Source organism: Sus scrofa, chromosome 1, assembly GCF_054392235.1.
Source record: "Sus scrofa isolate SSC_HxYL_T2T_F1_AM1 chromosome 1, Sscrofa_HxYL_maternal_Yorkshire_Landrace_v2.0, whole genome shotgun sequence".
In the NCBI taxonomy this organism is placed as follows: Eukaryota; Metazoa; Chordata; class Mammalia; order Artiodactyla; family Suidae; genus Sus; species Sus scrofa.
This window is the reverse complement of record NC_139383.1, coordinates 64434033-64447724: the sequence shown is the minus strand read 5'-3', so window position 1 is coordinate 64447724 and position 13692 is coordinate 64434033. Positions and strand designations below refer to the sequence as shown.

Sequence of the window (13692 nt, the reverse complement as noted above, 5' to 3'; positions counted from 1 at the left end):
CTTTTTAAGAAAACAACATATTTTTCTAAATCAAGAGTGCTCATAAAATGAGGATCCAGATGGTCAACTCAGACACAATGTGTAATGCTATAATTTTTCCTCCTAGTTAAAAGGCTGGCCACCGAGAACCTGCAATACATGGTAAAATCCTGCCAAGTGGGGTCAGGAGGAGAACCTGCCGCCCAGCTGACTTCAGTGTTTAGGTAACTGGAAAATATGCCAACTGGCAAGGAAACTATTGCCAGCCATTTGACAGCCAGCATGTTTTTTAAACAACTAATTATCCAAAACATAATGTGTTACTACTTGTTTGTAGTTTCAATTATTGTATTTTTGGCAGTAGTCTTGTTACATTGTGTTGTTTTATTAAAAAATAAAAGTACCAGGGAGAAAGATAAGTGAGTGGACTTAAAATTACCTGCAAATTTAGTAAGGAAGATTCTTGCATGTATTTAAGAGAAAAAAATGGGAAACGTGAGTCATGATGCTTTGGAGCTGCTAAACATGTTACTCAGTATCCAGGGTAGAAGAGCCTGTCACTGGTTTTCCTACTCGCTTTAGATGTTTTGACCCATAAAGCTTCATTATATGTAATTTATGAAGCATAGACTTGGTCGATACATTGTTCTTCACAAGGATAACTGCAACTTGACCAACATCTTCTGTAAAGTCTTATGCTTTCTGTTAGAACAGTATTTTTAAGTATTTCTTTTTCACAGTTTCTACCAGTTCACCTTTACTTTATGTATCTCCACTCTAGCACTACCATAATCAATAATTTGGTCCATTTCCATTTCCTATGTTAGGTTTTTGATTCTTCAGGTTTTATTTCATTTTGTATCACATAGTTGGCACGTGTCATTGTGTACAGTTTATTTAAATTATGATCATTTGAAATAAATACTGGTTTTATGAAAACTTAAAGCCTTAAGAGAGGAGGAAGGATTATATATGAACAAAGAATGCATGTTTGTTAAGCACAATTTATTAAACTAGGTGGCTTTTATTTTGTTTGGGGGGAGTAGAGATTTTTAGGGCTATAATATGTAAATTCTTATTCATAAAAGGCCTTCTATGAAGGCCTTCTGTGGGTCTAAAGTCTCTTGTCCGGTTAACAAATATAGGAATTTTTACAAATAACTTGCTTTCCTAATAGAAATATTGTTTGGTTTATCTAAAGCTAGGAAGAACTGAAAGATATAAAAGAAGTTTCTTCTACACCCTCACCATGCAGATGTCGACATGCAGAGTATAGCACAAAGGTCCCTGGGATTAGGTTTCCTGCTTATTTTTCCTCCTGGGATTCCAGCTCTTCCCTCTTTCTTCTAATGTCATCACTTAATCATGGCTCACACTGAAGCCACGCTGTTCTTTACTAGAAGTGTTTGTATAGCATCTAGATTCTTACAGTAAACTTACATGAAAGGATCTCTTTCTTGTGTCCAGCTTAGAGATTATTGCCATATAGATACCAGCCCAGAGAATTGTCCCAGAAATAATTCTAAGTAATCTGTTTTACTTTCAGGCAATTTATTGAGGATTATGGTATGAGATATAATTATCAGATTTACAGCATTTTAGAAACAGTAGCAGCACTGGACCAGCAGGTTGTAATCAACTTGATTTCTACCCTTACTCAGTCTCTGAAGAGTTCAGAGCGGAAATGGGGCCTTGGCAGAAATATTGCCCAGAGGTATGTTTGGTAATTTGATTATATCCTTTTGGACAGTGATTATGAAATCTAGAATCATTTCCTAGAATCGGACTGTGTTCCCAGTCACAAAAATGTGTAGTATATTCAAGTTGAAAAATGTTTTGAGGAGTTCCCTGGTGGCCTAATGGGCTAAGGATCCAGATTGTCACTGTTATGGCACAGGTTCAATCCCTGGCCCATGAACTTCTGCATGCCGCAGGAGTGGCCATAAAGAAAAAGTTTCGATACTGTGATTGACACAACTGTTCACATATTGTTCTTAAAGTGACCACCTTAGAAAGCTATGTATTTTATCATTGCTGCTGTTGCTCAGAACACACTCTGTTCCTCATTGGGAAGTGGACCTAGAGCCTCAGGTGTCTTATTTCTTTATAAGATCCATGGTGGCAAATCAACCCCTTTGAGGAGTGCTTGATTTACTGAATCAACTATATCATGTTTCCTCAGTAAATAAGAATAGTGACTCATTTAGATAATATGGGTTTTGGTCAAAAAGAGATAGAGGGTTTTTTTTCTCATAGACCACAATCCAGCTGAAGATAGTCCTGGACTATTTAGAGTAATGAAACCCTGCGGGGATGAGCCTGTATTTCCTAAGGAGATTGTTTTCAAGGGCTAATACTATAATTCCTGTGTCCTAAAGTGGTGTATTAAAGAGTCAAAGTACTTTAGTCACATCGTATGTGATGTGTGTAGACAAATAGACATTTGGGCAGGCTCAATTTGTACATACTTAGGTGAAAAATAATGGAAAAGGCAATAAATACATGTCTGTCTTCTTTTCTTTTTTCTTAAACAGGGAAGCCTATAGTAAACTTTTATCTCACCTAGGACAAGTGGGACAGGATGAGATACAGAGACTGGAAAATGATAATACTGAATCGATTTTGTGATTCGTTCTCTATATTAACTATAACCACCTAAAGCCACTTTGCACCATCTGACTCCTACTTTTAATTAATTGTATAATGTTCTGTTAAAAATACCTTCTAGGATTTTATCTTTAAATAACTGTAAGTATAAAGTATATAAATAAGGAAATAAAAGTTAAATATGCTGTAGGACATTTGGAACTGGGTAAAACTGCATTCTATTTTGAAGAGCTTTTAGTTAAACTAAAGAAACTTAACTGGGAGTGTTATCTGTATATATCTGTTAAGCAAGTTTGTACTGGTTGATCCATGGATATTTTACCATAATATGACTTTTCTGCCTTGTGAGTAATTTGTTTCTGTGTTTTTTGTTGTTGTTGTTTTTTGCATGTTTTTATTATGATACTATTTCAAATTACCTGGCTGCCTAATGCTGGTTTTTTTTTTGGAGGGGTGGTCAGGAGCTAGGACTATATGTTTGTTATCCTCTTTTATACTCTGCATGAGGCAAATTAATAAAACCCTTACAAAGCACACTTTGTGAGGAATGAGACTGAATCTGGCTCAATGATTATACAGATAATACAAACATTTTATTTAAATTTAGGCCAACAGCGTTTATGCTTAGGTTCCAACAGTTGCCAGATGTTTTTGTCTACTCACCCTTTCTTTTAGACAATGTCATTAAAAAACATATCAGGAGGAGGGTAAATAAGAGTCTTTATGAAAAGAGAATAACTAATATTCTGGAAAATTTTAAGATGACAGATTAATCTCATTGCTCTTACATGTTTATGGGTAACCAGTTTAGTTTCCTGTAGCAGCTCATCTCTCAATCCTTTTAACTATCTCATTCAGATTTATTTTACCAGTTGGGCTTTTGTCCTTGACTCCTTTTTCTAGTGAGCATTATTTGAGCCTGTATTTCATGCACGAAGATAAAGAACACCTTTCAGTTGTGCTCCTCTTGGTGTGTCCAGAATGAATGATCCTACTTCTTTTCAGTGTTTTCTTACATATTGTTTTCTTCTTGGGCCTCTGGTGTTTATCATGGTTTTACATTTCAACCCCCTTCTGGCTCAGGAAGTTATCTTTTAAAATCAGATGCACAGCAATCAGGAAACTATGGTTAATAGCCCTTTCCTAATTGTTATCTGTGTAGTCTAAAGGACTTTATGACATATAAATGGTCTAATCCTTGCCCCCCAGATCAACTGTCTTTACTTAAAACAAATGGGATGAATAAAAGCCTCTCTAAGATTACTTAAGACTTCGTAGCAGTGAGTCTTTTCATTATAATTGTTTCTTGTTATACTAATGATGTATTATTACTTTGCAGATTTTAGCAATTGAAATTTAAATTATTTAATGGGATGCCTTTAAAGAGCTTATTTGTGTATGTGTGTATATGTGTATTTATATATTCCCCACCCCAAGATATAAAGATACGTTGGAGAATCTTGCTCCTTAATGTATGAAGCTTAAGGGTTAAGAAAATCTGCTGCTGAATCATGCATTAGGGTGTATCTCTAGATGCTAAGAATAACTAAAGCTTATCCATAAAAAATCATTAAGAAGAGAAAGTCTGTAACAATATGTGTATAAATATGTATATAGGTATTTTTAAAAGTGTGTTTCAGTAAAATTTTAAAGAAAGTTTTATTAGTTGAAGGAAAAATTTGTGACTCAGTTCCATTTCTTAAAAATCTTCACTGACCCATAATTTATTACTATAGTTGAATCTTTTTCCATTCCCAGACTTATCTATGTTATCCCTGCTTCCTTAAATAGTCATCTTCTCCTAAAAACCCTATAATCCCTGAGGCTGCTGCTTCTACCATCGAAAGGTAAGCCAGTCTCTTTTGGTCAAATCCGGGGTGTGTTCTCCTTTTTCTTGGTTTTTCGCACTTCCGTGACATTTGCATTTTCTTTTATCTTCTCATCCCTTCCTCAGCAGTCCTGCTTCTTCCTGTGTAGGTGTTTTTCCTTCTTGTCCCCACTGTAAGATCTGGCCTTTCACCAGCTCTATCTCAACATTCTTCTAGTGGTGAGCTGATCAGACTAGCTTAAACTTTTCTCTCTCTAACCTAGCTCTAGTGCTAATTTTTCTCTAAACCTGTCTAGTTACTCTCATGAAATGTCAAGGCAGCATATCAAGCTGCCCTTGTCACCTTCTTTGCTACTCTGATGCTTTCATTTTCTACCCAGAGAATACACCATTTTCTCAAGTCACTTAGCCTTGGCACTTCTCAGATTCTTCACTGTTCCCCACTTTTTATTTGATCACCAGTACAAGCTCTTGCTTTTTTTTTTTTTTTTTTGCCATCATATGCATCCAAATGTTTTTCTCTTGGGTATTATAAGCTCCTTATCTCCGGTCTCCTGAAATTTACTCTTCTCATAGTTCTGATATTAGTGTTTCTAAAATACTACTTTCCTCTTGTTATTTTCTGCCAAAGACCTCCATTACTCCCCATTGTTAATAAGCTAATATTCAAGTCCTTAAGTCAAGAGACTTTCTGCTAACTGCTTCTATTCCTTCTCTAACCTTTTCTAACCTCAAGAGGAACTAGAATATCTTAGCTGCTTCTTCTAAATGACATTTTCATTCTAAACCATGGGCCCCATTCAGTTTGCCAACTTAGAATCCCATCATTTCTATAGAAACCTAACAACCTTAGGACACTTAAATAGGAAAAAAATTAAAATATACATGTTGAATACATAAGTATTCTAGTCAAAAAATTTCTTTAAAATATCACATGGAGCATTAAAGAGATGATTGAAGGACAAAGAGTGATGAAAAGACTTTATTAAACACTCATATTTGGTTACGATTTAAATTTCAATTGAACATTTACTTAGATTTCCATAGGAGAGAAAAAGACATGGAGTATTCTCTCTGTACAAAACTCATTCAGTATTGAATTCACTTGTATCAGAAGAGTTTCATAGTTTAAAACTTTTATATATTATTTATAGCTAGCATATTTTCTTTTCTTCCTAAGCATATTTGACTTTTTCTTTATTTTTTGGTATGTAAAAAAATAATGATTAATGAGTTGTTACTATGTGTTTTCATTACACATTGTCATCTTCCATGCTTCATCACAAATTTTTAAAACAACTTTGTTCTTAATTAGTTACATGGGCCCATTTCCATGTACTTTAACAGAATCTTTGACAGTTTTTATTTTTACCTCCCCTTTGTTATGATTATATGTCATATAAAAATTTGACAGTCCTTTGCAGGTAGAAAACACCTTTAAAAAACCTATCTTGTTTAAATCCTACACATTAATGTAGCACTTGTGTTTCAAAGATAAAGGTAGATATCATAGAAACTTCACCCAAAACTGTTCTATCTGTTCTAAACCAGTGCTTTTTGAATGCTGGAATTTTTACATAAATCTTACATTTTCAAAAACCGATTTCCTGCCTACTCCTTATAGGGTTAAAACAATTGCCTTGTCAATCAAATGTATAGTATGCTAGTATAAATAACATGCCTTGTTTGGCTTAAACAGTTGGTTTGGGAACCTAGCAAAATAGCATATTCTTTCACGTATTTAATAAGATGAGATTTATATTTTGATTTTGTGATAAACTGTATTGGTAAGGTTACCAAAATCAGTACCAAATGATTGGAATTTACCAATTTCTCCTTATTAAAGTGTTTGGTGTGCTGATAAGTTATCCATTTTATTGCATTTGTAAAGTCTGCTTTTAGAAAAATTCTGGGCATTCTTCTTTTTTTATGCATGTTTTAAGTTATTTGTGTATGTAGTAATGATATATAATTAATGTATATACTCAACTTACACACAACAGTGATTATTCAACCCCCTTTTTATGACAGCTGACTCTTTGAAAATAAAAATAAAAATGAACCATGTTACCTGGAGGAATAATTTTTATTTTATTCATTTTGCTGTTATACCCTCTGTGCTATAAAACAAAAGAAAGTTAAATTTTTCAGCCACTGAAAAAGTAAGGGTATATAATGGCTGAAGGGTATATAATATACATGTAGTTAAACTGTGCGGAAAATATGAAAAAGTATGAAAAATATCCTAACCACTTGGCATTTTGTTAAGGATCTAAGGAACTTTATTGCATTTCACATACATACATATTATTTTAGAGATTCATGTCTCTTCTGGCTTTTCCTCCTACAATAAGAATACTACTAGTATCTGTTTTACTGCTTTTAAGTCTTGAAATGATGTTAAAATTGTTGGAAGTTTCATGGTCTTCTTATGGAAATTCAAATATAAATACAATGTGGTCTTTAAGTTTGATGAGTAAAAACAAAAGAAGCATTACTGTAGGATAGTTCACTTAAATGGAAAAATATATTTGAATAGTTTCAATGGAATTTGGTTTATGTGATCAAACACTACTTTCTAGAATTTTTCTTATACACTCATGATTGATAATTCGAGGAAAAGGATCAAATTATAAGTGGTTAGGGTTTTTTCTTAGGAGATGGATGTACTTTCAACACAGTTCTTTGGCTATAATTATGTTTTGAAAAACTATGCAAAACTTAAAAATTCTGACTTCAATTCTGTAATATTAGTGAATAATACATTAAATTTCACTGAAGAAAGGTTTGCTAACATGTACTGATTAAGAATAGGAGTTCCCATTGTGGCTCAGTGGTAACAAACCCAACTAGTATCCACAAGGACTCAGGTTCAATCCCTGGCCCCACTCAGTGGGTTGAGGATCTCACGTTGCCATGAGCTGTGATGTAGGTCGCGGACGCAGTGTGGATCTGGCATTGCTGTGGCATAGATGGCAGCTGCAGCTTTAATTTGATTCCTAGCCTGGGAACTTCCATGTGCCACAGGTGTGGCCCTAAAAAGACCAAAATAATAATAATCTCAGGCTGTCTTTCTGTTATCAGTCAAGCAAGCTTACTTTTAGACCACTTCCCTTCAATTGGATAGAAGGTCTAGGATTAAAAACAGATTGTTTTATAAGGTAAAACTGCTGGAGAGAAAATAGATGTGTCAAGTAAAATTTTAGTAAATCTGCAATAATTCTTGTTTAGGTCCTTGTTGAAAAGATTTCTGAAGTGCTGGAGTCCATTTTCCTGACTTGGTAAGACATTTTAAAAATTAAGTTTAGAGGTTTATATCTTTTAAAGAGACTGTCTTCCTTCTAAATATCAATTTTCAATTTTCAGAACTTTACAAATACTCTTAAGATTTTTTTGTTTGTCTAAACTAAATCTCTGTTCTTTAAAAAAAAAATTACCCTTTTTTTTCTTACCCCTAGCCTCCCCTCCCACCCTTTAATCTGAATACCTGAAATTATATATATATTAAAATTAATCTTTTAGGTATCTTTTAATGTATAAAATTAGTGAATTCTGTATTTAGGGTAAAAATATTTTTATTCACTTATAATTTACTAAAAGTGGATACATGAATAAAATAACAGTTTCCCATAAGACAGGGATTGCAGAATGATTAAACTATGCCAAGGGAAAAAGTCAAATCTTCCTTTTAATAAAGATGACTTAGATCCTAACAAGATTAGAGAAAGGGGGGGAAACTCACTTTATACCTCGAATTTTGTCCAAATACGATTATTGAGTTGTTTTATTTTTTATTTTTTGTTATAGACAAAGCAAATCCAAAAACCTAGCCTAAAAAAATCCTTATGCATTATTAAAAGTGGTAGTAATAAAATATGTATCGGTGGTGGTGAAGAATTCCACAAGCACTCAAGATTGACATAACCTTTAACAAAGTGGAAAAACTTTTATAAGAACTACTGATTCTAGGTTCAAATTTATGTCAAAGCACTTTATGTTACCAAAATTAGCACAACTAATTTTTTTGTGCTTTAAAATGTCATTTTTCACTAAATGAGCTTAAATAAAATGTTCAAGAGACTTATTATTTGAGGCAGGGATTTGTACAAGTGCAGGAATCTTTGGCTTTGGTAAACTCCCTTTTTCCTAATTAGCATTTCTCTTTCACATGCTTTTCAGAATCATTTATTTCACAACATATGTTCCAAGTTCTATCCAGTAATTTCTAAACCTCAAAAATAGTCTCCTGTTCCCTTACAAGTTTCTAAAGATAGTAAAATACCTTGTAATTTGAGTGACATTTTTTTTTTCTTAGGCAAAGTACTTTAGAGCATTTGCCTAATCCTCACAACATTCTTCTGAATTAATATGGAAATCAATAATTGCCCACCTTAGAAAGTGGGAAAAGTGAAGCACTGTATAGTTAAGCTCCTGGCCCAAGGTCACAGAGCAATCACGGTGAAAAATCTGTGTATTCCATCTGCTATTCCAGTGTACTTCTATTATTCGTATTACCTTGAATAAAATATGGCATTTAAAAATTTATGATGTCATAATGGTGAGTCTCTACTGAGCAGGGCTGTATAATATTAAATTTTTAAAGGAAAAATTACAAACTCAGGTTTAAGTAGTAAGGGGATTAAGTACTAACAAATTTTTTTAAGATCATTGATGAAAAAAAAAAAAAATGCCTTACTAAGAGTGTAACATCCTGGACAGCACTGATTAGACAAAGTGTACAAAGAATGTTCCAAAGACCCATGGACCATTGAGTTGGCATTAAGCGTCATCACAATAAAAGTCATACATATTGTATATTGACACACACTGGGAAGGGTGACAGGTATTTTCAATAACGTGTATTTTAGAAAACTGTTCATTTTTTGCTAGTGTTTATCTGAATAAAAGGCCTAGAAAATAACAAGGAAGCACTGAGTATTTTCATGCCCAGTATCCAAAAGTCAGACCTTTTTTTTTTTTCCCCCCTCCTGTTCATGATGGTTATTAAGAGAGCATTGGCTTTTCAGATGGTGCCAATCCTGTGATGAGGCACTTGAAGAGTCTGGAGGTTAGGGCATGTGAAATATGGAGCTGGGAGGAAGCATGCTGCAATTCCATTAGAAGCAAAGGGGAGTGTAGGCCCATAGAATACTTCTTCTTTGCCTTCTCTACTCACATCCAATACCTACAAAAGAGGAGAAACCTGTACATTAAATGATGGTCATTCAAATAAAGCTGTGTACACATAAAAGAAAGCCTGAAGTTAAATTCAGTTATGCCACCATGACTACACCCTACACATTACTATTTTTCTCATGGTATAGTACCAGAAATATGTATTAAGTTCTTACAAAGTGCTACTCTATATGTTTATGTTTATGCATATATATATATATATATATATATATATATATATATACACACACACATACACACACAGATATAATCATGTAATCTTCACAACAGTGTTGAGGTAGGTAGCATTATCCTCCTCTAATAAAACTACCTTAGATTGGGTTAAGCAGTTTGCCCAAATTAGTGTCTTCAAATGCTGGCTTTCAAATCCTCATCTATAAAATGAAAACAACATTGACCTTGCAGCTTTGCTCTGAAAATTGGTGATCTAGCTCATTGCCTAGCACGTAAAATATTATAGCACAGCTTAGTAGCAGATTCAGAAAAATCACCTGATTCTGGACATTTTCCCCCAGTTATTCCCCTTTAAGTTTATAGGAAAAGATTCTTTTTGTTAGTCTGTGCCTGCTGTCACCTCACTGATTCTGGCTTAAGCTTACTACTAGGAAAATCCTTTCTTAAGGACAGTTGATCCTGTCCTATTTGTTTAAAGCATATTGCTCCTTCCAACCCTCAATCATCTTAACCTCTCTTCCTATGACCTTCCTCTACCTTCATTTAAAACCTTTCCTTCCTTGGGTCCCATGACCTAAACAAAAAGTTTATCACTGTCATTGGCCTGTTGCTAGCCACCCTTGGTCCACTTCTTCCACCTGCATTCTAGAAGTAGGCAAGCCCCAGTATTCCAACCACAGACCCCTTGGTACTCTTCCTAATTTTACCTACTCTCATGCCTTTATCTCTCACCTAAGTGGACAGTTTTAAGCCTTTAATGCAATAATGCATTATTTTAGATGAAAGGGGCCCTCGAGACCTGGGGAATCTAAGCTCATAAAAGAGGAAATCACTAAGGCCTAGAATAGAAGATCAAAATTATAGCTTTTTTTTCTCCCTAAATGGACATTTAGCCATCCTATCCTGTTTATTGAACAATATGCCCTGTCACTACTAAGTTTAAATAGTCCTAATATATGCTACATACAAATTTTTCATTGTTCTCTTTCCTTGATTTATCTCCCCACAGTACCACATTTACAGTTCTTTTGACTGAGTAGGGCATGTCTCCCCCATTCATTTTCAAGCATTTTTGATTACTTGCTTATGTCTGCTTTCCTGGAGAAAGTTTAAGATCAATTTGACAGGATTATTCTCCCACCTTTTGAGAAAAAGGAAAATTCCAAGGGGATTTTAACTATATTTCTTTATAGAAAGTAGAGCTCCTTCAATAGTTACCTCATCTATATAAGATTGTTGTCTTTGAAGTTGCAGAGAAGAAAACTGAGATACAAAGAAAGTTCAGTGACTTGCTCAAGGTCACATGGCTAGTAAGTGGGGGAGCCAATATTTTATCAAGGTTGCAGCCCAAGAAAGAGCCAGGATTTCATGCCATTTGTGACATCCCCTCCCCAGCTGAATACATTTTTAGAAGACAAAATACATCAGCTGAGGTCATTGTCCAGGGAGTCTTGTCTGGTTCCCTGGGCCAACAGAGACTGCATATGTTAAGCAGATGCAATTTATTTAATCTGTGAGATGGGAAAAGGGAGTCTTGGCAGTTTTTCTCCAAAACACTCCCCTGTAAACTGGCAGAAAGAAGGCGTTTGGGAGAAGAAGGTGCCAGCTTGGCAACATATCCTGCAGCCCAAAGGAAGTAATCACAAATCAATAGCAATGGAGGTGATCTGGAAACGCAGACTAATCACTTGCACACTCAGGCAGCTGCTCCTCACATGCTGCCTGCCATCCTCAGAGTACCACATGAGAGTCAACCTCTGTGCCAGGCATTAGCTTACACCTTCGCTGAATAAACAAGGGTGCCTGACTCTCCTCAGCAGTCTATTCGTAATATTTTCCACAAGTCAGTATTACCAACAAATCCAAATCTCAATCTTTAAACAAGTATTAATTTAAGAGCATCTCAGCTTTTTTCTTGTATGGGTTGCCCTTGTAATGGATCAAATAGTCCATGCTAAGTCAAGTACTAGAAAACAAAATAGTACACTTTCTCAACATGCCTCATCCCTGTGTGGCTAAATCCTACAAATGACAAATAAGCTTTTATGAGAGTCCAGAAGGGTCAATCTAATGAGACAAGTTATTGGCTAGTATTTAAGAGGAAAAACAAAAAACAAAAACTTTAGTCCAGGAAGTTAGTGGACCAATCTATGAACTATTTAAGTGTGACCTTCATTAATCTTAACCATGCCTTTAGAATCCAAGGATTCTATAGATTTGTGACTTATGAAAAATTTAAACTTTGATATTTTTAATATGTATACTATTTTATCTACCACTCTTTCCTGTATATTGCAACCTGCTGATTCATGCTTTAGAATTTCTACTGTCTTAATCAGCATCTTCTCATGAACACTCTGTCTCTCATTATCTTACTTCTCTGTTGATATTCTTCTAGCAAGCAGTAAAGAAATGGCTCGCTTTTGAACATTCAGCTAGTCTCTCCAACCATCAATATATTTCTGTTAATGAACCAGAATAAACAATTCTGTAGTGACCAAAAAAATTTTGAGATTGCGCAACCATAGTTTAAATGAATAACATAACCAATTGTCAATAACAAAAATGAAAGGATATATGATGAGTTTGTTTCCATGAAGACCTCCATTCCAGACATCTCTTTGGCAGTCCATATGCTTATATGAACTTATAATCTATAAGCAGTAAAGGCTCTAAAAGCCTTTGTCAAATTTATCTGTGCTTTGTGGGATTAGCGTGCCAGCCAAGGGAATAAACAGAGCATTTGCAGAAATGATTGATTTTGTACATCAAAATAACTACTGAAACACAGAACTAACAATAATGCTGACTTTTTTTAAAAAAAGCAAATGTAATAGAATATTTTATTGTCCAATTTCAGAGATAAAATTTATTCCACTGACATAGGCACTGATTAAAACATTTATGAATCGCCTCTTTTAGAATCACCCGAATCCTGGGGCTACTTGTCAGTGGTTTAAAATATACACATGTACCCCCTCATCTTTTGAGGATAGAGTTGTTTGTTTAGGAACAGCCAGAAGTCATGAGTTAATTAGTGTATATGATTAGTGACCATTCTAACTTGATTTCTATTCCTTGAGCTGATTTAATGTAACAATGAATGGAAATATACCCATAAGTATTTTTAAAATTCGCATCTTTATTACCCAAACGTGTTTTCATCGGTTAAGTAGTCAAATGAAGGGTTCCAAAGCCACTTAAAAATCAAGGTCCCAGCATTACAGAGCAATGCCTGTTGCCCAGTTCAGTGTTTGACAATTCTGAAAAGTGCAAAATAAAAAGAAACCCCCAAAACAGTGAAGACTAACAACTGCATAGATGAAAGACTTGAAGCATTCCTTAAAAGAAAACTGTTGTTATCCAAAAGGGTGGACCAAGCTCTAGTAAAAGGCAGATTTCAATTAACTAAAAACTCCACTAAAGACTTACATTGTTTTTCAAAGAACCAACTTGTGGGCTTTAATAGTATATGTTAATCCCAAACTCAGAACATATCCCTCCTCCTTTCCCCTTTGGTAGGCATACATTTGTTTTCTATGTCTGTGGGTCTACTCTGTTTTGTATAGATTAGATTCCACATATAAACTATATCATGTGATATTTGTCTTTGTCTAGCCTACTTAGTATGATAATCTCAAGATTTACCCATGTTGCTGCAAATGGCATTATTTCATTCCTTTTTATGTCTGAGTAGTAGTCCATCGTGCATATATACTACATCTTCTTTTTTTTTTTTTTTTTTTTTGTCTTTTTGCTATTTCTTTGGGCTGCTCCCGCGGCATATGGAGGTTCCCAGGCTAGGGGTCTAATTGGAGCTGTGAGCTGTAGCTACCGGCCTACACCAGAGCCACAGCAACGCAGGATCCGAGCCGCATCTGCAACCTACACCACAGCTCATGGCAACG

General features: G+C 34.8%; 2 protein-coding genes across 59 annotated transcripts in view; one reads left to right on the top strand and one right to left on the bottom strand.

The window, feature by feature from the left end:
* Positions 1-6484, top strand: part of MMS22L (MMS22 like, DNA repair protein) — a 153865-nt gene extending 147381 nt beyond the window's left edge. For all 9 annotated transcript variants that reach the window (XM_021073207.2, XM_021073193.2, XM_084960511.1 and 6 more), the window contains 3 exons: positions 107-203; positions 1526-1693; positions 2514-6484. In XM_021073207.2, coding sequence (XP_020928866.2) covers positions 107-203; positions 1526-1693; positions 2514-2607 — 359 coding nt within the window. In that variant the 3' untranslated portion in view covers positions 2608-6484. The remainder of the gene's footprint in view (positions 1-106; positions 204-1525; positions 1694-2513) is intronic.
* KLHL32 (kelch like family member 32) overlaps positions 5379-13692 on the bottom strand; it is a 227201-nt gene continuing 218887 nt past the window's right edge. For all 50 annotated transcript variants that reach the window (XM_084960576.1, XM_084960794.1, XM_084960620.1 and 47 more), the window contains one exon: positions 5379-9599. In XM_084960576.1, coding sequence (XP_084816702.1) covers positions 9438-9599 — 162 coding nt within the window. In that variant the 3' untranslated portion in view covers positions 5379-9437. The remainder of the gene's footprint in view (positions 9600-13692) is intronic.